The following is a 20,110-nucleotide window of genomic DNA, read 5'->3' on the forward strand; positions in this document are numbered from 1 at the left end:
GTTATTTATAAAGAACCTTAGAGCGCGTCAATTTAAATCATTCGCCTTCGAACTTAAAATGAAAATATTTTCTATTTTTATTTGTAAGGATACATATAATGGAGATGTCAAACTTATTTCATCTTGCTTTAATCTATCAAGGTATGACTTGTTCAAGTTTACATTTTTTTTACACTTTTAACAAATGCCAGTTTTGCATTTCTTGAGCGTAACGCAATTAAGGAAATATTAACTTTTATTGTGAAATCAATAACGCCTAAGGTAAGTCAATATTAAGTGTATATTTTTATTCTAATTTTTTTAATAGTTGGATGTTGGGAAAAGAGAAATCATTTCCCATGACAAGTTCCTTATTTTTTCTTTTAAATGGGTTGACGGTACTACAATATTAATTGCATGTGATAGAGAATATCCTTCAAGGTAATTTTCTGCCTTCAATTACTTTGTTATTCATTTTATAAATAAAGTAGGTCCGCATTTTCTTGTATTAATGAATTGTATAGTGACTTATACAAAAGTTACTTAAATATCGAAATAGCTGATATAAAAGAACAAATTCACATAAAAGAAATGCAAGATTACCTAAGAAAATACAAAGTAAGTAAAAAAATATTCGATAGTTATGAAAACTTCTCTTTAGAATCCACTTTTCTCGGACGCTATTTTTGAGTCACAAATGAAAGTTGAGAAGGCATCAGTAAGTTCATTCCTTTTCTCTTTTCTAACTTCTATAACAATTTTCAAGGAGGCAATGCATATTTCATTAAGGTCTCTATTAGATAGAGGTGAAAATATTGATATTTTGCTTCAAAAAAGTCAAGACCTGTCCGATTATTCAAAAAAATTGTTTAAGACTTCAAAAAAAACCAACAAGTCCTGTTGTAATTTACAATAATTTAAAAATCACAAATTCATGCTGACATGTGAGTTTGCATGTATTTTTTTTAATGCTGCCTGTAGGCTTTAGTTTGCATGTGCATGAATTTTTTAAAACTTGAAATTGAATTTATTTATCTGAAATAATAGAATTTGGTATTTAGAAATGTTCTTTAAAGTAAAGCAGTTGAATGAGCAGAAACCTACTGCACCAGCCAGCCCGACAATTGCACCTGTTTGCGATACAAATTTACCTAGTACAGTGACAGATGAAGTTGCAAAAGTATTATACTTTGGTTTTGGTAGTTTTTTAGCAGTTTCATTAATTGCTCTGGCAGTCCTTCAAGTAAATATTAATTCGGTCTGTGACAAGGTACGTTTTTATACATTTTAAGCTTAGTATATGTTAATCACGTTTGATACATAAGAACCTTGATGAAGTGAACGGTCTTTCTGCATTACTTTCACTATTTATGGCATTATTGTGTTCAATTATTTCATTCGTTCCATCTCAAAGAGATATAATCACAAAGGCATTTAAATACTATGAGCTTCCTTCTTATAAAAAAGAATCACTTTGGTCATGGATAAATATTGGTTTATTCATTCTCATTCCTACTTTGGTAGTTATTCACGATGGTAAGGTTAATAACCTAAATTTTATTTTTAATTGTTATCACTTTATTCAGTTGGTGGTTTTATTGCCATCTCTGAGAGTAACACATGCAAGCGTACTGCCCCAGGTTTATTTATTGGTTAGTTTTTTTCCCTTACTTTCAATTATGTCAAACCTAACAAATTTTAGGAACATCAATCGTGCTAAGTTTTCAACTTCTGATAATATTGATGCTAATGCTGGCTCTCTTTTACTCAAGAATGATGGATCTAATATACTCATTACCGTCTTTTAACATTGATTTAATATCGGAACTACATGTGACACTTAAAGCTAAGAAACTTCTGTTATTAATATTTGACAGTATATGTCCTTTATTTGGGCGAATTACCAAAGTATTAAAAAAGGAATACATACTAAGTAAGATAAAAGAAACTTACTTCAATATTATCTGTAAATTCATGGAAATTGTAAATAATATCTTTAATTGTATCTCAATCAAAATTCCAGGGATCTTGAAGTCGAGAACATCAATTTTAAGGTCGAAAATCCAGGACTTTTTGGAGAGTATAAGGGCCTGCAATTTATTAGATTCAATCAAGAACATAAATGAAAACATTTCTATTAGGTGTAAATCAACAATTAAATATATCAAAGAAAACGTTACAGGTAAGTTCCATTCCGAGGCAAAACGAAAGACTTAACTATGTATAAAAAAATAGGATTTGATTATGAATCTCTGCCACTATTGCCTAAATAAATTATTAAACAGTACTGAAAAATATTCTCTAGAATTGTAATTGAGGTTGTAATAACGAATCATTTGAATTTTCTGTCGAAACAGTGCATTTATTTATTTCCTGGTCTCCACCAATAAGAGTGATATTGTTTTTTCTGCATAATATTGAAGAACTATAATTTGACTGTTTGACTTCCGTCTCACCCCTAAATTTGATTTCACTATCGAAAGCCTTAATATCATAATACTTTTTACAGTATATAGTTTTGAGAGTATTTATTATGCCTATTATTTCTTTCAGACCATCAGAAGCAGTTTCCCAATATTCACTACTATTAAAATTAAAGTTACTCAAATGTAGCTCCGGATTTTCAATAATCCTTCGCCACTTAAAAACAAGGCTCTTAATTTCAGAGCAAGGATCAGGGTCAAGTAGGTACGAATTATATGTAGAGTCTAGAGAGTTATTCCAACTATAGTCTGTTTTATCTGAATTTGGGAACAATCCTGATTTAACTCTGAAATCAAAAAAAGACGGAAAATGTGAATTATTACTATTCATTGTATTTGTTAATGGTAGTTCCTTTTTTTTGTTACCATCAAAATAAATGTTATAGAAGATATCCGGCTCAATAAATTCCCTAGTTTTAAACTGATTTTGTGTAAATCCCGTATTCTTCATATTACTCACCTCTGAAGATGTCCTATCAACCAAGGTAACATTCGGATATTTAGTTAAATCAACTCCTTTTGTGAAAGGAAGCGTGTAATTTTTTTCAGGTCTTCTTTCTGCAAGTCCGTGTATTAAGTGGCAATAGTATATCTTACATTCACCTTTCTGAAAAGCAGTGCATACTTCAGTTTTGTATCGTAAGGGATGATAAATAACTTCTTCCATCGAGTGTGCAAAAGGGCAATACCCACCTCTATTGCACATGCTTACAACTTTTCCGGAGGACTGATCTAGTATAGTGATATCCGGACAAATATCTGGTATGTATCTCAGAGCAGAAGGATCTGAAAGATAGAACGGGCATCTTCTGGGCCAATAAACATTGTGGGAATATTGGCAACGTAGTGGTCCAAAGTCACAGCCATCTTTGAGACTTCTTTTGCAGAGTTTAGTTCGAAATCTAGTTAGTTCCTCTATGCTCAACAAAGCATTTGCCATGTTTACTATATAATGGTAATTAATAAAAATAGAGAAAGAAAAATCAAAAATTTCAATTTACTTAAAACCTAACGTAATTCCTAATAAACAGCGTAAAGTGAACGAAGATCAAAGAATATGGTTGAAAAATTATAGTAGAATTGTTAGACATGTTTTGTCTTCATAAACATAAAACTCCTTCACCCCCACTATCGCTCCAGCCAAGATTTACGACAGAAAATTAATTGTCGTTAAAACGATATTTTTTTTTTGGAGTATCGTTTGTAGACAGTACGCTTCTTCGGGAGGTATAACGATGAAATAATGTACAATTAATAAATTAACGAGGAATTATTTAATAGAATAATGGCATGCACAAAATATTTCCTAACCCATAAAGAAATATGCCTTTTCATCTCTTTCCATAACGATACTTTCGCTGCTGATAATTCTTGTTAGGAATGGGGGCAGTTTTTTTTTGTATCTTTTGAAGGTTTGAAAATATCTGCGGTAGCTTTCTCCATTTCAATTCCTTCAAAAGTTAAATACCGGTATTTCTCCCGGATAAGGCGGTTTCATGAATGATCATCAAACCTTTTTTAAACACCTCAATGGGTTTCACTGACTTGGTAGAGAAATACCTTTATTTCCTCTTGTTACCTACAAACTATTTATTTCTTGATGTTGTTTCGATATATTATTGGAGACTTGTGTCACAAACATAGCTCGAAGGCGTTGCATGTGGAATAAATCTGTAAGCAGATTTCTATTCAACATGTTGGGCCAACTTCTGGTCCTGAACGTTTTCATCGTGAATCCACTTTGAACTAAAACAATAAGAAGATATCACGAATACTATACAAATATTGCAGCAGGTTAAGTTACTTTTCAAGTATGTAAAACTGCAGTAAATACACCAAAAACGATGTAACTCAGAATCAAACTATAAAGTATGCCTGTTCGAGGAGTGTAAAAATAAGTACTAATTATCACAAATAACATCTACAGGAAATCAGAAAATTACATAATGGACGAATTCATAGGAAAAGTGACTAAACTTTATTATGAAGATAAACTGGTAACCATACCACAGACTCCATCAATTATTTTTAGTTTATCTTCAAAACTGGCTTTCTTTTTTGAAATTTCAAGTTCAACTTTCTTGCATTTCAGCTTTTCGCCTTTTATTTCATCCTCTATATCTTTTTTTTTTTGCATCGAGTTTATTTTCTCTGACAGACTTTCACATTTACTCCAAAATGACTGCATATCGCTTTCTTTGGAAATTTTGTCTGCCATGAGAGCCTTGATGTTATTCACCTGAATATCCACGATTCTCTCGAGTTCATGAATAAGTTCCGAATGGAATGACTTCTCAGATGAATGAATCTCTATAACTTTACTGATTTTCCTTGCTCGAAGTTCTAGGAGATCAAGATGTAACATACACTGAGTTTTTTCAGAAAGTATCTCGTTATTATTGCCTTCCTTAATATTCAATAAGCTGATGATCGACCTTGCTAGTGAAACAAGTTCCTGCCTCCCCATTTGACTGCTTGTTATCTGAGACCTTATGCCTTCCAAAACACAACCTTCAACTGGAGTCAAGTTCTTGTTTAATTCAACGATCTTCTTCTGTTCAGAATTCTGACTATTATCTATATGTGACTTTGTATTTGAACTCTCTCTTAAATCAATTTCGGTTGTAGTTTTTCTGACCCTTCTTTCATTTTGGCTTGTAAAATCCTCTTTCAGCCTTTGGGAGTCCAAATTATTCCTTTGAGAAAAAACTGAATTTGCACATCTTTTTGTTGAATTATTTGTTTTTCTTGTTTGGAACTCAATATCAGTCCTATTTTGTTTATTCGTATACATAAATAAACCACCGTTATAAAGAGATCCCTTATTTCCTCTATCTAGTTTTGAATTTTGAATATGTTCATTTACATTATTATAAAAATTGATATTACTTCTTGAACTAGGTACATTGTTATTACTATAGTAGTCTGAGTGACTAATCTGAGAATTATTTTGTGTATATTTACGCTTCATTGAAACTTTTTATAAGGAAAAAAGATGCTACCGCTTTACTAGTTTAAAGGATGGTTGCGAGACAATATAAAAAAATAGTTAAAGGGACAAGTGATTCAATTGTTGAATCAAGTGTCAACTATGCCGAAAATATGTACGATGATTCTGACCATGAAGCTTCAAAAATCATAAACAAATCAAAATTTAACTTTTTAGCTTCAAGTGATGATGATAGTGATGACCCATCAATTGAACAGATTAAGTGTGATGAGGAATATATTTTGCATCCTATTCAAAAAAAGAATTACAAAAGTAACCCCAAGAAATCAGCAAGAAACAATGTAAAACAGCAGAAGAGTTCACAACATGCATTGGGCGAAAATTTAAAAGGATGTTGCCTAAGAATGGACAAATCCTCCTTTGACTGCGATAATGAGATAAGTTCAATATTTGGGAGCAAGATAGTTAGAAAGAATCTTAACCAAAAGAGTTCATCCTCAAAGAATAGATACCTGAACATGAAACGCTACTTCTTAAAAGGTGACCCTAAATGGCCGCATTTAAATAGGAATGAATCGGGAATAATAATGAATTATTCTGAAGAAAAAAATGAGTTCACCATTTCATTTGATATTGAATACCTAAAAAAAAAAGAGATATTTGACGTACTTGTAAATTCAATGCTGTTGGATGATATATTCGTTTTTATGGAAAGAAATCCATTTTTCTTTAGAGGTTTGGTCAAGCTTGCAGAAATTAGTATGTTGAGAAACGAACATGAAAATGCTTTTAACTATCTTCAAAAAGCAATGTACGTACTTGAATCATCACTCAATCCATCTTTTTCCCCATTCACCTATTTTAAAGGTCGCCCAAAGACTCATATTAATTCAAGTGAGATTGAAAGCAGAGACATTTATATTACAATAGGTTATTACATGAACTACCTTGGGTTTAGAGGTTTGTTTCGCACTGCACTTGAATACTGTATTCTTCTCATATCCATGGATATTCCTCACGACCGTTTCCACTCACTTCTACACATTGATTTCTTTGCTATTTCATCATCTTCTCTGGACGTTTTTATCGATATTAATGATTGCTACTTGTCTCAATTCTATGACTTATGTACATGGAACGCTAGTCTAATTGACAATGATTCATCATCATTTATTAATTGTAACAACCGAATAAATATTCCACTTTACTATATTCTTCCAAACTTTTCATTTGGGATTCCCTTATCACTTTATACAAAGTACATAAAAAGGGAGTTTAACAATGACTTGAAATATTTGGATAGCTTCATTGAACAAATTCAATCAATTAACATGGATCAAATTTTGAATACAGAATATAACTCAAATAATTTACAAGCTTGTAGTATATTTTTATTACAGTCTTTATTATTATTTCCTGAATTCATTTTATTTTTTATTAAAAAGCTAGATAGGAATTTTTATGAACTAAAGACTCACGACTACAACTTAACATGGAATGAAATTAATATATTTTGCATAAATCTACTGAATAAATCAAATCACGTGGGCATTTCAGAGAATACTAATTTTAATCAGTACCCGTACTTACTTGCTGGAAAATTGCTTGTAGAAGCAAACATTGAAAAATGTTTTGTTCTCTGGAAAAAGCCTTCCAATCTAAAATGGCTTCATTTTTGTTCTAGTCACTTATGTAAATTATTAACAGAAAATGAGGCTGAAGAACGAAATGTTGAAATCTTCGTCAATAATCGTAGAAGTATGCTGATGAAAAGCAGGTTCAATATTTTCAGATATGTGGATGTGTCTATTTCAGAATTTTCTGAAAACCCAACTTTACCAGTATATTTCAGGAATGAGGATAATGAACTTTCTCCAAATACTAATTCTCAAGGTCTTCCATTTGGGACACTCTCATTGAATTCTGACCCAATCTTTATATTTTTCTTATCGCTTTTGCCATGGTACACTCATTATGAAATTGATGTCAGAACCTCATCTTTTAATCTAAAGGAACTCGCAATTGACTGTTTCATTGCACTGAAAAACTATATCAAGAGCAGTATAATTCCTAAAAATTGGAAGTAATTCGTTGAACACAATATTTTCATTTAGGCACAAAATCACCAAAATAAACACCGAAGAAAACCCATTACTATGGTAACAATCTCTTATTTTTATATATGATTATTACTTATTTTGACGCATGGCCATTGTTATGGAACAGAAAATGAATCAGATGGAATAATAAACTCACTTAATAACAAATATATATTATCAAGCATTAGCCCTAAACTAAGCTCTATACTCTGCTATTTTATCTAATAGTAACTCTAAATTTTCTTCGAGTGGCAAGTCGCCCTTCATAGATTCTTGAGATAGTTCTACAAGGCGTTGTACCCTTCTAACTCCCTTGTGTAGTAACTCGAATGCGCACTTCAAAGCACCATTTATGTGAAAACGGTATTGAAGAAGTGACTTACCCCTTTCAATGATTTCATTTGTCTTCATTGAAACTTTAATTGAATCTGCATCATTTTTTGGAACGAAATTTTTCAAGTCTTCACATCTCTTTAGAATTCTCTGTCTTTCATTTTCGAATGCTATTATTCCAATATTAACTTTTTCAGTTGCTTCGCTGTTTTCCTCGTCAATTTTGCTTAAGGTGATGGGGCACGACTTCGCAATATAAAGTAACTTAGAACGGTTAACTTGATAGTTATTCAATTTTTCCTGAACAGAGGAAGATTGCTGGGTTTTTTTATTTATTTCTGTTATTATGTCTTGAATTATTTTATCCGCTCTATTTACAGAGTTGAGAATATCTACTGTTATATCTCTTAATACAGAGTTTTTCATCTTTAACCTATTCAGCCATTTTCTAACCTCCCTAGACTTTGATTGTTCAACGTAACTACAAACTTGCTTTAATGAAGTTATTTTATTTATTTTCTCTTGTTCTATTTTGTTATCTTCAATAAACATTGGCCTCTCTGTTTGCTCCTCGTTTTGGTTTTCAAGGAATATACCTATACTAGATGCAACCACATTAGAGTCTGGCCTTACTGCCTTATATCCACCAATGTTACTTTCTATTACTTGGTTGTTCGAGTTACTGAGAGTTGCAATACCAATCCCATGTATACCATTTGGGGAGAATCCACCTTGCACAATTTGTTTATCAGCTACTATTAAATCTGTTTTATCTTTTTGGTTAGATATATTAGTGTTAGGATCTTTTGCCTTTCTAACACTATCCAGTGCTTTAACATTTGTAACAGAATCCTGTTTTTGTTCTTTAATTAACTTTTTAATAGATGCAGACTTTTCTGGGAAAAGAGTGCTCTGAAGTTTTCCGAGAATATCTGGATTGTATGCACGAATCGGTTCAACTCTAGCATTACTTGGATCAAGTGGGCTGCACGACATATAATTTCTATCTATGTTTACTACAAACATTGCTCGCTCCTTAAATTTTGTTATATGGTTAACAGTTATATCACATATAGAATCTAAACCATCAATAATTGATTCAAATGTACTATTAAGGTTTATTGAGTTTTTAAAGTCATTGTTAAAGATTAACTCTTCTCTAAATGACTCCAAAGATTTCATATGGGTTTGGATTTTACTTCTTTTAATACTATTAGATTGATCCATATTTTCATTCTGGAATTCAATTGTCCAACCTTGCAAGTTAGGATGTGTCGTTTCGTCCAACTTGAAAAGTCGGGTAACAATAAGTTTAATTCTCCACATATCATTTGGTAAACTACACTTCAAGTTGCGGACATTAACTTCAATGGTGCTTTTTGTAGTACCAAAGTCAAGTATTTTTATATTTAGTGGAGTCAACTTAATTAATGAATCAACATTCTCCTGGTAGTTAGAATTGTTTATCCTAAAACCGGTATTCGCAATTTGAATATTACCTGTGTTAAGGTCACAATGTACTAGATACCCAAACTCAGAATGAATATAAAATGAAGTGAGTGTTGAAAAAAATGAGTGAATTAGATTCCAAAGGATTTCTGCACGATTATCCAGTCTTTTTTGAAGCTCCTTAATACTTTTTGAAGATGATATCCAGTTTAAATAGTCATATGAGGTTAGCCATCTCAACAGCGTTTGTAATGTAACTCCTTCTATTTTTTCAGTTATTAAGATTCCGTTAAATACAACATTTTGTTCATTTCTAAAGCAATAAGTTCTTGGAGTGATCTGAATCCTTCCACGACCGTATGTTTTTGCAGGAATAATTGGGTATTTTTGTTTTGAGAGCATTGAAGTGTAAAATAATTCTCTTGTATAACTACTGTGAAATGATATTTTTAACGCAATATTTGTAGGGGTCCCTGTATTAATATTATTCCAGTTACCTTTTGTTTCATTAATGAGTTTAAAGGTTTGTGTGTTTACATCAAAAATACAATTTTCAACTAGTTGTATATTTTTAATCTTTTTGGGTACCTTAAACAGCCTTATAACTTCTGATATTTTTTGTTTTTCAACTCTATTCAAGACTAATATTTTGTAAACATTTCTTTCTTTATTTTGTTTTAACTTACCTTCTATGTTTGATATGAGTGGATTGTTTTGAGAACCTGGTTTTAAATGTGCAAATGCAACTGCTCCAAACATTCCATATTGAATGAACAACCCTGTCAAAGTTTAAATACTTAAGAAAAAAAAAAAAGACTACTTACCCAAATAATCTTCATGCCCAGGATTGGCTCCATCAGATTCTCTTTCAGCATATTTTTGACATTCAATTGGCCCGAGTGAAAGTAAATGACAAACTATTGCAATTTCTTCCCTTGGTGCTTGCGTACGCTGCCATTGAGGCTTATCATTGTTGACAAAAAATTTTTTTGCAATTTTATCTAATGAATCTCTAGCTTCAACCATATATTTCACATTCAAGAGTAGCAAATAGACAAAGATACAACAGGCAGTAAAAGTTCCCACATTTATTTGGAACATTATTTATCTATATGGGAAAATTCTCATAAATACTGTTGATATTATCAATTCTAAGTGAATAACAAAATTTTTTTAATGTTAATATGCATTTACTACTCACAATATGCACCGCTCGCAAAAATCTGGGAGAAAAAAAAAGAAATAGGAAATCCGACTTAACATTAATTCAATTAATATATTTATCTTTTTAATTGTAAATATCAATGTTATCACCTAAATGAATATTTTAAACGCATATGAAATAACGTCAATTTTGTCCAGATCAAATATTTTACATGCCTAATATCAGTAAACATTTCATCTAATAAAAGTGATCTGAGACAACCGATTCATATTGAAAAATGAATCACATGGTCCTTATCTTCAAGTGAAAGTGAATTTATTTTGAAAAAAAAAGTATTGTTACCGCCATTAAATGGATCTAATATTCCATGTGACTTTGTGCATCAAAACCAATTTACTAATATAAAAAAAAGTCAATAAAATATTTAGAACACGAACTTATATGTAAATGTACTTATAGATGAGAGTAATATGGTAATTTGGTTACTCTTTTTATTGTTTTTTTATACTATTCTTAATGTTGCCTATTCTTCTGACTTATCTTTCTTCGATAGTCCCGAAGAACAATGGAAATTTATAACCTCTTCAATAAAATCAAATCCAAACATAAGATGTGATAATTTTCCTGTTAGTGTTCCAGGTGGTTTTTTTGCAAATGGAGAAACAAAGTATGCACCGGACAAAATTGATAAAATAAAGATATACAAGGAAAATTGCGTTACTGCGATAAATAGTTTGTTGGAGATTCATCTTCCAAGGAATAAAAGAAGGTACAGATTCAAATTTTCAAATATAAACAAAATTTCAGAAATAATTGACAATTTTTGTGAACAAACTGTTTCCAAATTTCAAAATATAACAACTTTTGTTGATTCAACGCCTACTCTAATTCCACGAGATGAAGTGAAGGAGAGCAAACAGATAATGGAAAAGTCATTAGTCGAAGATTTATATCCTGGAAAATACATAAAAAAAGTTGATAGCTCAATACCTGATGAAACTAGCTTTTCATCAAAACCGGAACTCCCTCTCTATGAATCTTCAACTGAAGAATCAAAAGATATCAAAATGCTTCCAGAGACAAATTCTGAAGCCAAAAATTATCACTTTGGATATGACAAAAATAACAAAGGAAGGGAATATTATAAGCCTGATAAAATTAGGTTAAAACCACCAAAAGTATTAATATCCATTTTAAAATCAGTATTGGAAGATGTCAAAGAAGACCTACCTATTCTCGGGATTTCAGTTTCACAATTACCTAAGTCAATTCAAAATAAGACACTATCTTTTTTTAGATCCAAGGATATTGATAGTATAATAGAGATATTAAATAAACTACCAGGAAGTGTAGTTGAATCTTTCATAAACAGTTTAGAAATAGAAGTGAAAAGAATCAATAGACTCCCAGAAGTCGAAATAAAAAGTGTGGGATTTCCAGTCCCATTACTAGAAGATGAATGGAGTGCAATAATTAATTTTATGAATGATCCAACTTCCCCAATCCAAATTAGGGAGAATAATAGAGAAATAATGAAATTGAAGATACCTCAAGTGTTTAAATATAGTAATGGAATTGAAAAAAAATTCATTCAGTATTGCAGGAGAGCAATAAGAGTCTTAGCGTATGATGAATATCTCTCTGAGGATGGGGTTACGTATTATGGTTACAATGAAAATAATAAAAACAATATAGTAATCAGTGGTAATGATTCAAACGATAGAAAGGAACAAGTTGAGGCCTTTTGTTATATGGTTTATCAAAAACTTTATGGCAAGCAAGATAAAGAGTTACAAAAAAAGCGACATAATAAAATTTTAAGAAGGAAAAAATCTTGGGAAGAAGGTGGTGTTGACGGTAAGATAATAGATGAATTGCTTAAAGGATTTTCAAATGAAGTCAATGATGAAAGGTTACAATGGCTCTTTTTAGTAGAAACTGCAAGTACACCGAACCCCTTAGTTTATAGCAATGATTTACCAAAACATTCAATACCTATTTCTTTCACTACTAAGCCAACTGAAGGAACAATAGAAATAACTGGAAAAATAAGGTCATACATATACAATTGCAGGAGTGCATTAATGACATTGGGAGTAGAAAAATATCCAGGAAGTGACCTTCCATTATATAAATTGCAACTAGGTCCAGACAAGGTACACGGAATAATGAAATTCTGTAAGTCTACTGCTCAAAGATATATGGGGAGGTTAGTAGAGTGGTTCAATATTATTCAGGCTTCTTTGGATGATGAAATCATTAATTTAATTGACATGGATTCACCAGAATTTCGTTGTCCTGACTATTTCGAATATGGTGATGACACGAAATTGGTAGAAAATTGTTCAAAAGCAATAATGATGATGATCGATGAAAACAAAATATCACAAAAAAATGGAAAAAATAAAATTTGGCCGGGACTCAAGATAAAATGTCAACCAAACCACATTATACAGCATATTAGGTCATTTTGTAAATCCGTTTCATATGAAAGACCTGAAATTAGGATAGCTACAATTAAAGAATTGTCTGAAGGAGCACCAGCTGATGAAATTAATTCCTTAACTGAAAGTAGTGATAGCTATCAACAAGAGGAAATAGAAATTGTCGAAGAAAGACTAAAAAATATTGAAGATAAACGATCTGAGGAACAAACAAATGGTGCCTACAAATTGGATAAGTGGAACCAATTGCAGGGTATAATGACAGAAAATAGAATAGTAAGAGAAAAATTGGACAAAAGTTCGAGGAGGCAGTTTCAACAACTCATTGAAATCGAGGAGTCATTTAAGGAACTTGTCCTATTGATAGTTACTCAAGATGAAACTATCCATTCAAATAAGAAAAAGGAGGCAATTCTTGATCTCATTGATCAATATTCAACAGATGTGCTTGCTATGAGAACGGAGTGGAGTGATTTGATGTACCAAGTTAGCAATAGCAACCGCAAAATTACAGAATCTGAAATTGAAATAATGAATTTTGTTCATCAAGCACTAGATTATACAGCAATATCTCATAGAGTTGAGCTTGTTAATTCACTAACAATGGTCAGTATGATGAATTGGGAACAAGATCTAGAGGAAAAAGAAAATATATACATACAATCAAAAATGGAGGAGTATAATAAACGTTTGGATTATCAATACAAAATTCAAAATTTAAAAAATACTCATCTTAGGCGAAGGCAATTATTCGAAAGGCATTTATATAGAATCCTTCCACGTAAAATTTGGAATAAAATAAGTACACTAGGAAGTAAAGGCTTGTATCCTATAATTCCACAAAAAATTAGTGATAAGGAATTAAATGATAGAAAAACTTTAATTGTCAGACTCCAGGAGGAAAAAAATAACATGGTATCTCATTTCGATTCAGAGGGTCAGAAGTTAGCAAGGCAATTACTTGTAATAGAAAATGTTGTTAACAAACGTCTTGCAGACCTGAATGAAATGTGGGATAGTACATATTCAATTGAGTACTCCATTCAATGGGAGTTACGTATAAAAGACATGCAAGATACATACATTTTTCTAAACGATGAGTACAACCGTCATGTAGAACTTATTACAAGGCAACAATTTCGTCAATCGCAACTACAAATAAATCATCCATATTATCAGCAGTTTCTAAAGGAAACTAATGAAGCAATTGAGTTATCAACAGAGGAAATGAAAAGAATCCTTAAACTGATGAATGACCTCAGACAAAAAAGAAATGAGTTAGATACTATTGTCGAATCAGACATGTCAAGGAATTACGCAGAAAAAATAAATACTTTGAGAATAAACTCAAGGTTACTGGAACAAAATATCAGCAAGGACATAAGTATTCTTCAAAAAAAAAATGAAATTTCACAAATGCAGCTTGATAGAGATATAAAGTACTTTGAAATCACAAATTTAAAAAATGCACTCTCTGAAAGAATTAAAAAAAACGAGGGGTTGATAGAAGCAAATATATGGTTGAATGAAAAAAACAAAAAGTTGATTTCCGAGTATGAAAAAAGGCTTAGGGATGATCTAAAGTTATTGACTTATAGATCCGAGAGTGATTCTCTAAAAGATGAAATTCCTGACCCTGCAGTTACCGAAATAAAAAAATTTAAGGAAAAGTTGAAAGTTAATTTGTTCAACGTTGGAGTATATAACGAACATATTCGTGAAAACGATATGGATAACATACACCGGTTTGAATCATTTGATTTGAATTTACTTACGTCAATAGAATCATTTGAATCAGAAGGTACAATTGACGATGGAACGCTTTATAGTGAAATTAGTATTTTGGAATGGAATTTTATTCAATCAAGATGGGGACTATTAAAGATGAAACACTTTTATATCGAAAAAAAAGAAGAAATTTTAATGGAATGTGCTGAAATGAGGAATTCACTTGACAATCTAATGCACCAAAAGTTTGGAATGATTCCTGTTACAAAACAGAATATGGAATCGAAAGTAACTAATTTACTATCGATAACTGGAACTGGAGTTTCCCTTAACGAAAAAGGGAAGTTCGAAGATGAAAGGCAACCTAGTTACGACGAAAAAGTTTTGAAATTAGTTCAGAAGAGGCTTGAGGATGCTAATTCTATCTTTGAACAAGAATTATCTACGAGACTAAACATATTAGACGAACAAATAAGAGAAGGAAGAATCAGATTGCATGAAGCTGCAAGAGAAGTTTCTGCAAATTGGGAGCTCCAACAATCAACCGCTGCCTTCAGGTTTGCCTCTCCTCAAAACAAAGATAGAATGAGAGAAACTTTTGTGAAAGAGCGTGACAGGGTCACGAGGGAGGAAATTAGAAAGACAAGGCCAATGATACTTGAAAAGCATATCATTCTTCAACAGCAAAAGGATCGCGCATTACAATTTAAAAGAGATATAGATTGGATACATGCTCCAGAAAGAGTGGCAGGTCAGCTTATGAAATTTGAACAAAAAATGAGAATCTTCAGAAAAAAAAGACATGACCACTACGAAAGGACGCTCAATTTTTTAATATCTCAGGCTGAAAAAGTTGATAGGATCAAGCAAATAGATGAAGAATTAAATGGTACTGAATTAACGGGATTCAGCTATCCAGAAACAAAGTTAACATCACCCAGAAAGGTTGAAGAGTTAAAAAAGGAGAAAGAAAAACTAGAAATTGAACTGAACCAAATGAGAAAAGAGTATCAAATTAGACTTTCAAGCTTCCAGAATGTAAGAGATGCACTATACGATATAAATAAAAATCTTAAAGATGATGAGGATGAATAGCTTTTTTTTTACAACATCTTAATTCTGAGTTTTTTTTTTTTTTTTTTTTTAAATTATGTTTAAATAATATCCAAACTAATTTCCCATTGTAACTTTGCAAATTTGTTTAATCACCCCCTCTTGATATTTTTCCCTCATCAAAGCTGGGTTGTTTTGTTTTATTATTTCAATACACTTCCAAACTAGTTTATCCCCGTTAGAAATATATTGTGTGGAGATTTTTATTGCCATCTTCTTTGTGAAAATCAACGACCCAAATAATGCTGGCTCTTTTCTTTTAATCCTCTCAATTTGTGAAACTATTTGTATGTACCTTTGTTTAATTTCAGTTCCAGTTACTGCTACTTTTGGGACTACAAGTGACTTCACCTCCATATTATTTTTTTTTTGAATATATATATATTTCTCAACTAAAGAAATAAATTCTTTGATTGACTTCAAAATGTCAATTATTTCATTTTTCCATAAACTCATCTCCAGTATTGATTCACTGCTCGTTACCCTATCACATGCTATCTTAAATACACCCACATTTATCCTTGAGAGTACACCCATGTTAAAATGTTTATTCGATTTTTTAAGCAGATTTACACAATCAAGACTTGATAATGAATTATTTAGTAGAGCGGGATGAATAACATATTTTAGTCCCATACTATTTTTGATTTGTTCGTTTAGAAGACTAAAAAGTGCATTGAAGAAACCATATCTCAAAATCCCAGATGAATGTTTCAAGACACCCTGAGGATCAAACAGCCTATCTAATATTTTATCTGACGGTTCAAGTTTGAAATTACTACTGTGGCGACCTCTAATACTCTCGTTTGAATATTCAAAAGATAACTCACTTAATGCCGGATTAGTTTTTCCCATTATAGGTGAAATTAACAAGTTTGATTGCAAAAATATGTTATCACTGAAGTAATTGTTCACGCCCAAATTAAACATTACATGAATTTCATCAAATTGAGGGTCTATGACCTTATTTTGTGAATTAAATCCTTGTCTAGCTTCAATAATGCAAACAATCAATGCTAATATAGCAGAATTAAGGATAAAGTTATGTGCACACAAAATAAATTTCATCTTTTTCTAAACTATTTTTTAGATGCAATTCCCTAGATGAAGAAAAAAATAACCCGCCAATAACTTATAAAATCTAATGAAATCAATCATAATACCGCGTTTCAATATTTCTCATTGATGTAATTTCCATTATTTGTTGCTTAATCACCCAGCAATGAATTTATACGTTTGGCATTAGAATTATATAAGTTTGTCCGTTCACTCTTCTCACAAAAGTAACTTTCTTCTAGAGAAAATATTTTTAGGCGCCAGTTCAATGCGTTTTGTGTGTGTTGTACAAAGTTGACTATTACAGTGGAAAATGGTGGCAACAGAAATTATCAATATAAATATAATGACGAAAAGGGTTCAAAATGCAATCTTATTGTTATTACTTCGAATGTATTTGCTTCTATTTAACTTGTTGACGGTTGAAAACCAATCAGAAGCTTTAATGAAGCCTAATGTTCAAGAACAAGACATTTCAACTTTAGGTTCAACATTACTCCTGCTTTATGATGTCGATAATGTGATATTAAAACATTCAAAACCCGGTAGAACATTGATAAATCCTGACGTACTGCCCTTATTGGCATCTTTTGACCGGTTACACAAGTTAAATGATACCAGAATATTGCTGCCTAGAATATTTTCGCACGGTTGTGGAACAGCCATTAAGCTCTCAGAAATTAAATCAATTAAACCATATATATTAAATTCAAACAAAATATTTAAAAGTCATGGTGATATACATCCATTTTCAATAAATATTAAAGATATGGGAGATGCGTATTTATTTGATGGAGTTTACTTCATTAAGAAAGTCTACTCTCAAGAAGTTGTTTATCACCCACTTGACATTCTAAGAACCTTTTTTACAGATAAACATGAACTAGAATCGAATATGCCATCAATAATACCTTTTAATAGAATTATTGAGAGAAAATCCATTTACTTTGACTCCATTTACACAAATTTGACCAGTCTTGAAGCATCAATTTTTAGAAATCATATACAAAATGCAAAAAGAACTAGGGACAGCTACTTTTCTTTCGGTGAGTCACCATTGAAAGAAATGAATGACTACCAGAAGAAGACATACTTAAAAAAGCTGTTCATAAAGATATCGTCATTTCCTAAGGTTTGGCCTTTAGAATTGAGGTCTAGGGAACTAACTTTCATCAAAGACCTGGTTAAATATCGTAAATATACTAGAAATCACATTCAAATTGGTACTACAATAATACTTCTTGATGACCTCGCAGAACATTTTAATTTTGGTTGCACCCATGAGCATTTTAACGATGAAAATATGGTGTTTATTATCATGATAAAAAAATTTGTTCCAAATGGAAACCTGGAAAATTTAACAAAAGAATTTCAGAGGTCAATTCCAGTACCAATTGGAACTGTTCCATATGTTCCATTTGATCTTCGAGAAGTTCATAATAAAATGTCTAAGATACTCGATAAATTTCCAAGGGAGACACATCCAAAGTTATTTTATAGAGAGGTTAGAGATGAATTTATTAAAGGTAGTCCCACTTATCCTAAATGTGGGTACGACGTCTCTAACCCATCTCCCTTTCACTTTTTAGTTATCTTGGAATGTGATATCTTGTACAACTTAATAACATTATTTATAGATGATAAAATGAGTGATGAAGTAACACTTTTACTTAATGTTTCCTCTTTCATTGCCGTTTTACCAAACAAAAAGTCATGTGACCATGTGTTCTCAATGGTAAAACTTTTAATTTCATCTGGTTTTTATCAATGGGCAAACAAAATACTTCCACTTCCAAATATAAGAACTTCTTTTACTAGTAATTTGAGAGGTGATTTTTCTCAATCATTCTCACATTTTTTGAATAAAGAGGACTCAACGTTGAATAAGAGTTCATCAAATCAAGACAAACATATTTTCATGGCAAAGTTGTATTCTAGAATTCCAAGAAGTAAAACAATTGCACTAAGGTTAGATTTCCATGGTGATCCAAGTAAAATACAATACTCGGAATATACATGTTTTTTAAATGCTCCACCTAATCAAAGTGAACTTGATAAATTTTATTCAAAGTCGAATAAATATAAACAACAACTGGGACCACCGTCTGATATGAGATTTACAAAATTTATGGAATCTAAACTCGATGGGGAAGTAAAGACAACAACAATACTCCAAAGATTGGTTTCTGCTTTGAGAGACATGGAAGAGATTTTATATTCTGCAAGAGAGACACATTACAGTCAGGAAATCGACAAGGAAATAAATTCCCAGAATATTTGGGAAAGAACGGCAGGAAAAAATCCAGGAAGAATAGATACTGAGGACGGAGACCCAAGTATATACACCGAATATATGTCAGGAAGCCCAGAACTCAAAGAAACCCATCTTGCCAAAAGTAAAACGTACCCAAACAGCACATATCCATTTCTTTCCATCTTCTACACCCTCGTTGAGACACTAAAAACAGAGTTTCAGAAAGACTACATTTTTTGCATCGGACCCGAAGAATAGAGAAACTTAGCTCATTAGTAGTTATACATGCGAACAACTAAGTAAAAACACGCAGAACAAGTAGATACTCTTAATTGTAGTAGATGAATGCATCTATTACTCTATTATAGTCAAAGATCTCATCTGGAGAGAACCAGAGGGAGATCTCGTCATGAGCATTTTCAATAGAGTCAGAGGCATGAAGCAAGTTTCTTTCACTTTGCATACCATATGTGGCACGTAAGGTTCCTAATGGTGATTTCTTTGGATCAGTCAAACCCATAAATCTACGGAATTCAGAAACTGCAGATAATCCCTCCAGGACAATTGCAACAATAGGTTGATTTGACGTACGTTTAACCAATGCAGGGTAAAACGGTTTGTTTGCATGATCTGAATAATGTGCCTCTATTAACTCTTTTGATGCAACGATAAACTTCATAGCTACAATCTTAAAACCTTTTTGCTCAATATCTGAAATGAGTTTCCCAATAAGACCTCTGTGAGTGACCTCAGGCTTAAGTAGTATCAACGTCCTTTCCTTTAACGGGTCAGTTGTAACTGGAGTAGCACTCGAAGAAGCCACCGATGTTGCATTCACTGTTGCTGTGACAGGTGTCGTAGTTGTTGTGGTACTTGTAGTGGACGTCGTAGTAGTATCATTACCTTGGACGGTAGTATTGGTTGTGGAAGTGATGTTCTCACCAACAACTCCGTGGAGAAGGTCTCCAAACAACAAAAAAATTGGAATAGCAAAAAGAAGTCTGAAAGTTCTCATATCTACAAAGTAACAAGAAAAAACGAACCAATCTGCCACGAC

At 31.8% G+C, this 20,110-nt stretch overlaps 9 protein-coding genes across 9 annotated transcripts; 4 read left to right on the plus strand and 5 right to left on the minus strand.

Annotated features, from left to right (window-relative positions):
• Positions 1 to 58: 58 nt before the first annotated feature.
• Positions 59 to 2,105, plus strand: FG379_000672 (uncharacterized protein; the record flags this gene model as incomplete). The annotated part of the gene is made up of 11 exons (XM_067326082.1): positions 59 to 141; positions 192 to 261; positions 308 to 420; positions 471 to 597; positions 641 to 697; positions 746 to 881; positions 1,056 to 1,249; positions 1,305 to 1,515; positions 1,566 to 1,631; positions 1,682 to 1,962; positions 2,034 to 2,105. 11 exons carry the CDS (start codon positions 59 to 61, stop codon positions 2,103 to 2,105), a joined length of 1,410 nt encoding a protein of 469 aa, XP_067182335.1.
• Positions 2,106 to 2,280: 175 nt separating this feature from the next.
• On the minus strand, positions 2,281 to 3,402 carry FG379_000673 (having 3 CCCH RNA binding domains involved in RNA metabolism; the record flags this gene model as incomplete). The annotated part of the gene is made up of 1 exon (XM_067326083.1): positions 2,281 to 3,402. One exon carries the CDS (start codon positions 3,400 to 3,402, stop codon positions 2,281 to 2,283), a length of 1,122 nt encoding a protein of 373 aa, XP_067182336.1.
• Positions 3,403 to 4,443: 1,041 nt separating this feature from the next.
• Positions 4,444 to 5,433, minus strand: FG379_000674 (uncharacterized protein; the record flags this gene model as incomplete). Its single annotated transcript, XM_067326084.1, has 1 exon — positions 4,444 to 5,433. One exon carries the CDS (start codon positions 5,431 to 5,433, stop codon positions 4,444 to 4,446), a length of 990 nt encoding a protein of 329 aa, XP_067182337.1.
• A 50-nt stretch (positions 5,434 to 5,483) lies between these two features.
• On the plus strand, positions 5,484 to 7,499 carry FG379_000675 (uncharacterized protein; the record flags this gene model as incomplete). Its single annotated transcript, XM_067326085.1, has 1 exon — positions 5,484 to 7,499. The coding sequence occupies one exon, from the start codon at positions 5,484 to 5,486 to the stop codon at positions 7,497 to 7,499; it is 2,016 nt and encodes a 671-aa protein (XP_067182338.1).
• A 207-nt stretch (positions 7,500 to 7,706) lies between these two features.
• Positions 7,707 to 10,394, minus strand: FG379_000676 (uncharacterized protein; the record flags this gene model as incomplete). Its single annotated transcript, XM_067326086.1, has 3 exons — positions 7,707 to 9,934; positions 9,980 to 10,072; positions 10,118 to 10,394. 3 exons carry the CDS (start codon positions 10,392 to 10,394, stop codon positions 7,707 to 7,709), a joined length of 2,598 nt encoding a protein of 865 aa, XP_067182339.1.
• A 534-nt stretch (positions 10,395 to 10,928) lies between these two features.
• On the plus strand, positions 10,929 to 15,725 carry FG379_000677 (uncharacterized protein; the record flags this gene model as incomplete). Its single annotated transcript, XM_067326087.1, has 1 exon — positions 10,929 to 15,725. The coding sequence occupies one exon, from the start codon at positions 10,929 to 10,931 to the stop codon at positions 15,723 to 15,725; it is 4,797 nt and encodes a 1,598-aa protein (XP_067182340.1).
• Positions 15,726 to 15,800: 75 nt separating this feature from the next.
• Positions 15,801 to 16,811, minus strand: FG379_000678 (uncharacterized protein; the record flags this gene model as incomplete). Its single annotated transcript, XM_067326088.1, has 1 exon — positions 15,801 to 16,811. The coding sequence occupies one exon, from the start codon at positions 16,809 to 16,811 to the stop codon at positions 15,801 to 15,803; it is 1,011 nt and encodes a 336-aa protein (XP_067182341.1).
• Positions 16,812 to 17,145: 334 nt separating this feature from the next.
• Positions 17,146 to 19,311, plus strand: FG379_000680 (uncharacterized protein; the record flags this gene model as incomplete). The annotated part of the gene is made up of 1 exon (XM_067326090.1): positions 17,146 to 19,311. One exon carries the CDS (start codon positions 17,146 to 17,148, stop codon positions 19,309 to 19,311), a length of 2,166 nt encoding a protein of 721 aa, XP_067182343.1.
• Positions 19,312 to 19,381: 70 nt separating this feature from the next.
• Positions 19,382 to 20,068, minus strand: FG379_000681 (nucleoside-diphosphate kinase; the record flags this gene model as incomplete). The annotated part of the gene is made up of 1 exon (XM_067326091.1): positions 19,382 to 20,068. The coding sequence occupies one exon, from the start codon at positions 20,066 to 20,068 to the stop codon at positions 19,382 to 19,384; it is 687 nt and encodes a 228-aa protein (XP_067182344.1).
• Between the last annotated feature and the right edge of the window lie 42 nt (positions 20,069 to 20,110).

This window comes from Cryptosporidium bovis (genome assembly GCF_009768925.1).
Source record: "Cryptosporidium bovis isolate 45015 chromosome Unknown contig_15, whole genome shotgun sequence".
Lineage (NCBI taxonomy): Eukaryota > Apicomplexa > Conoidasida > Eucoccidiorida > Cryptosporidiidae > Cryptosporidium > Cryptosporidium bovis.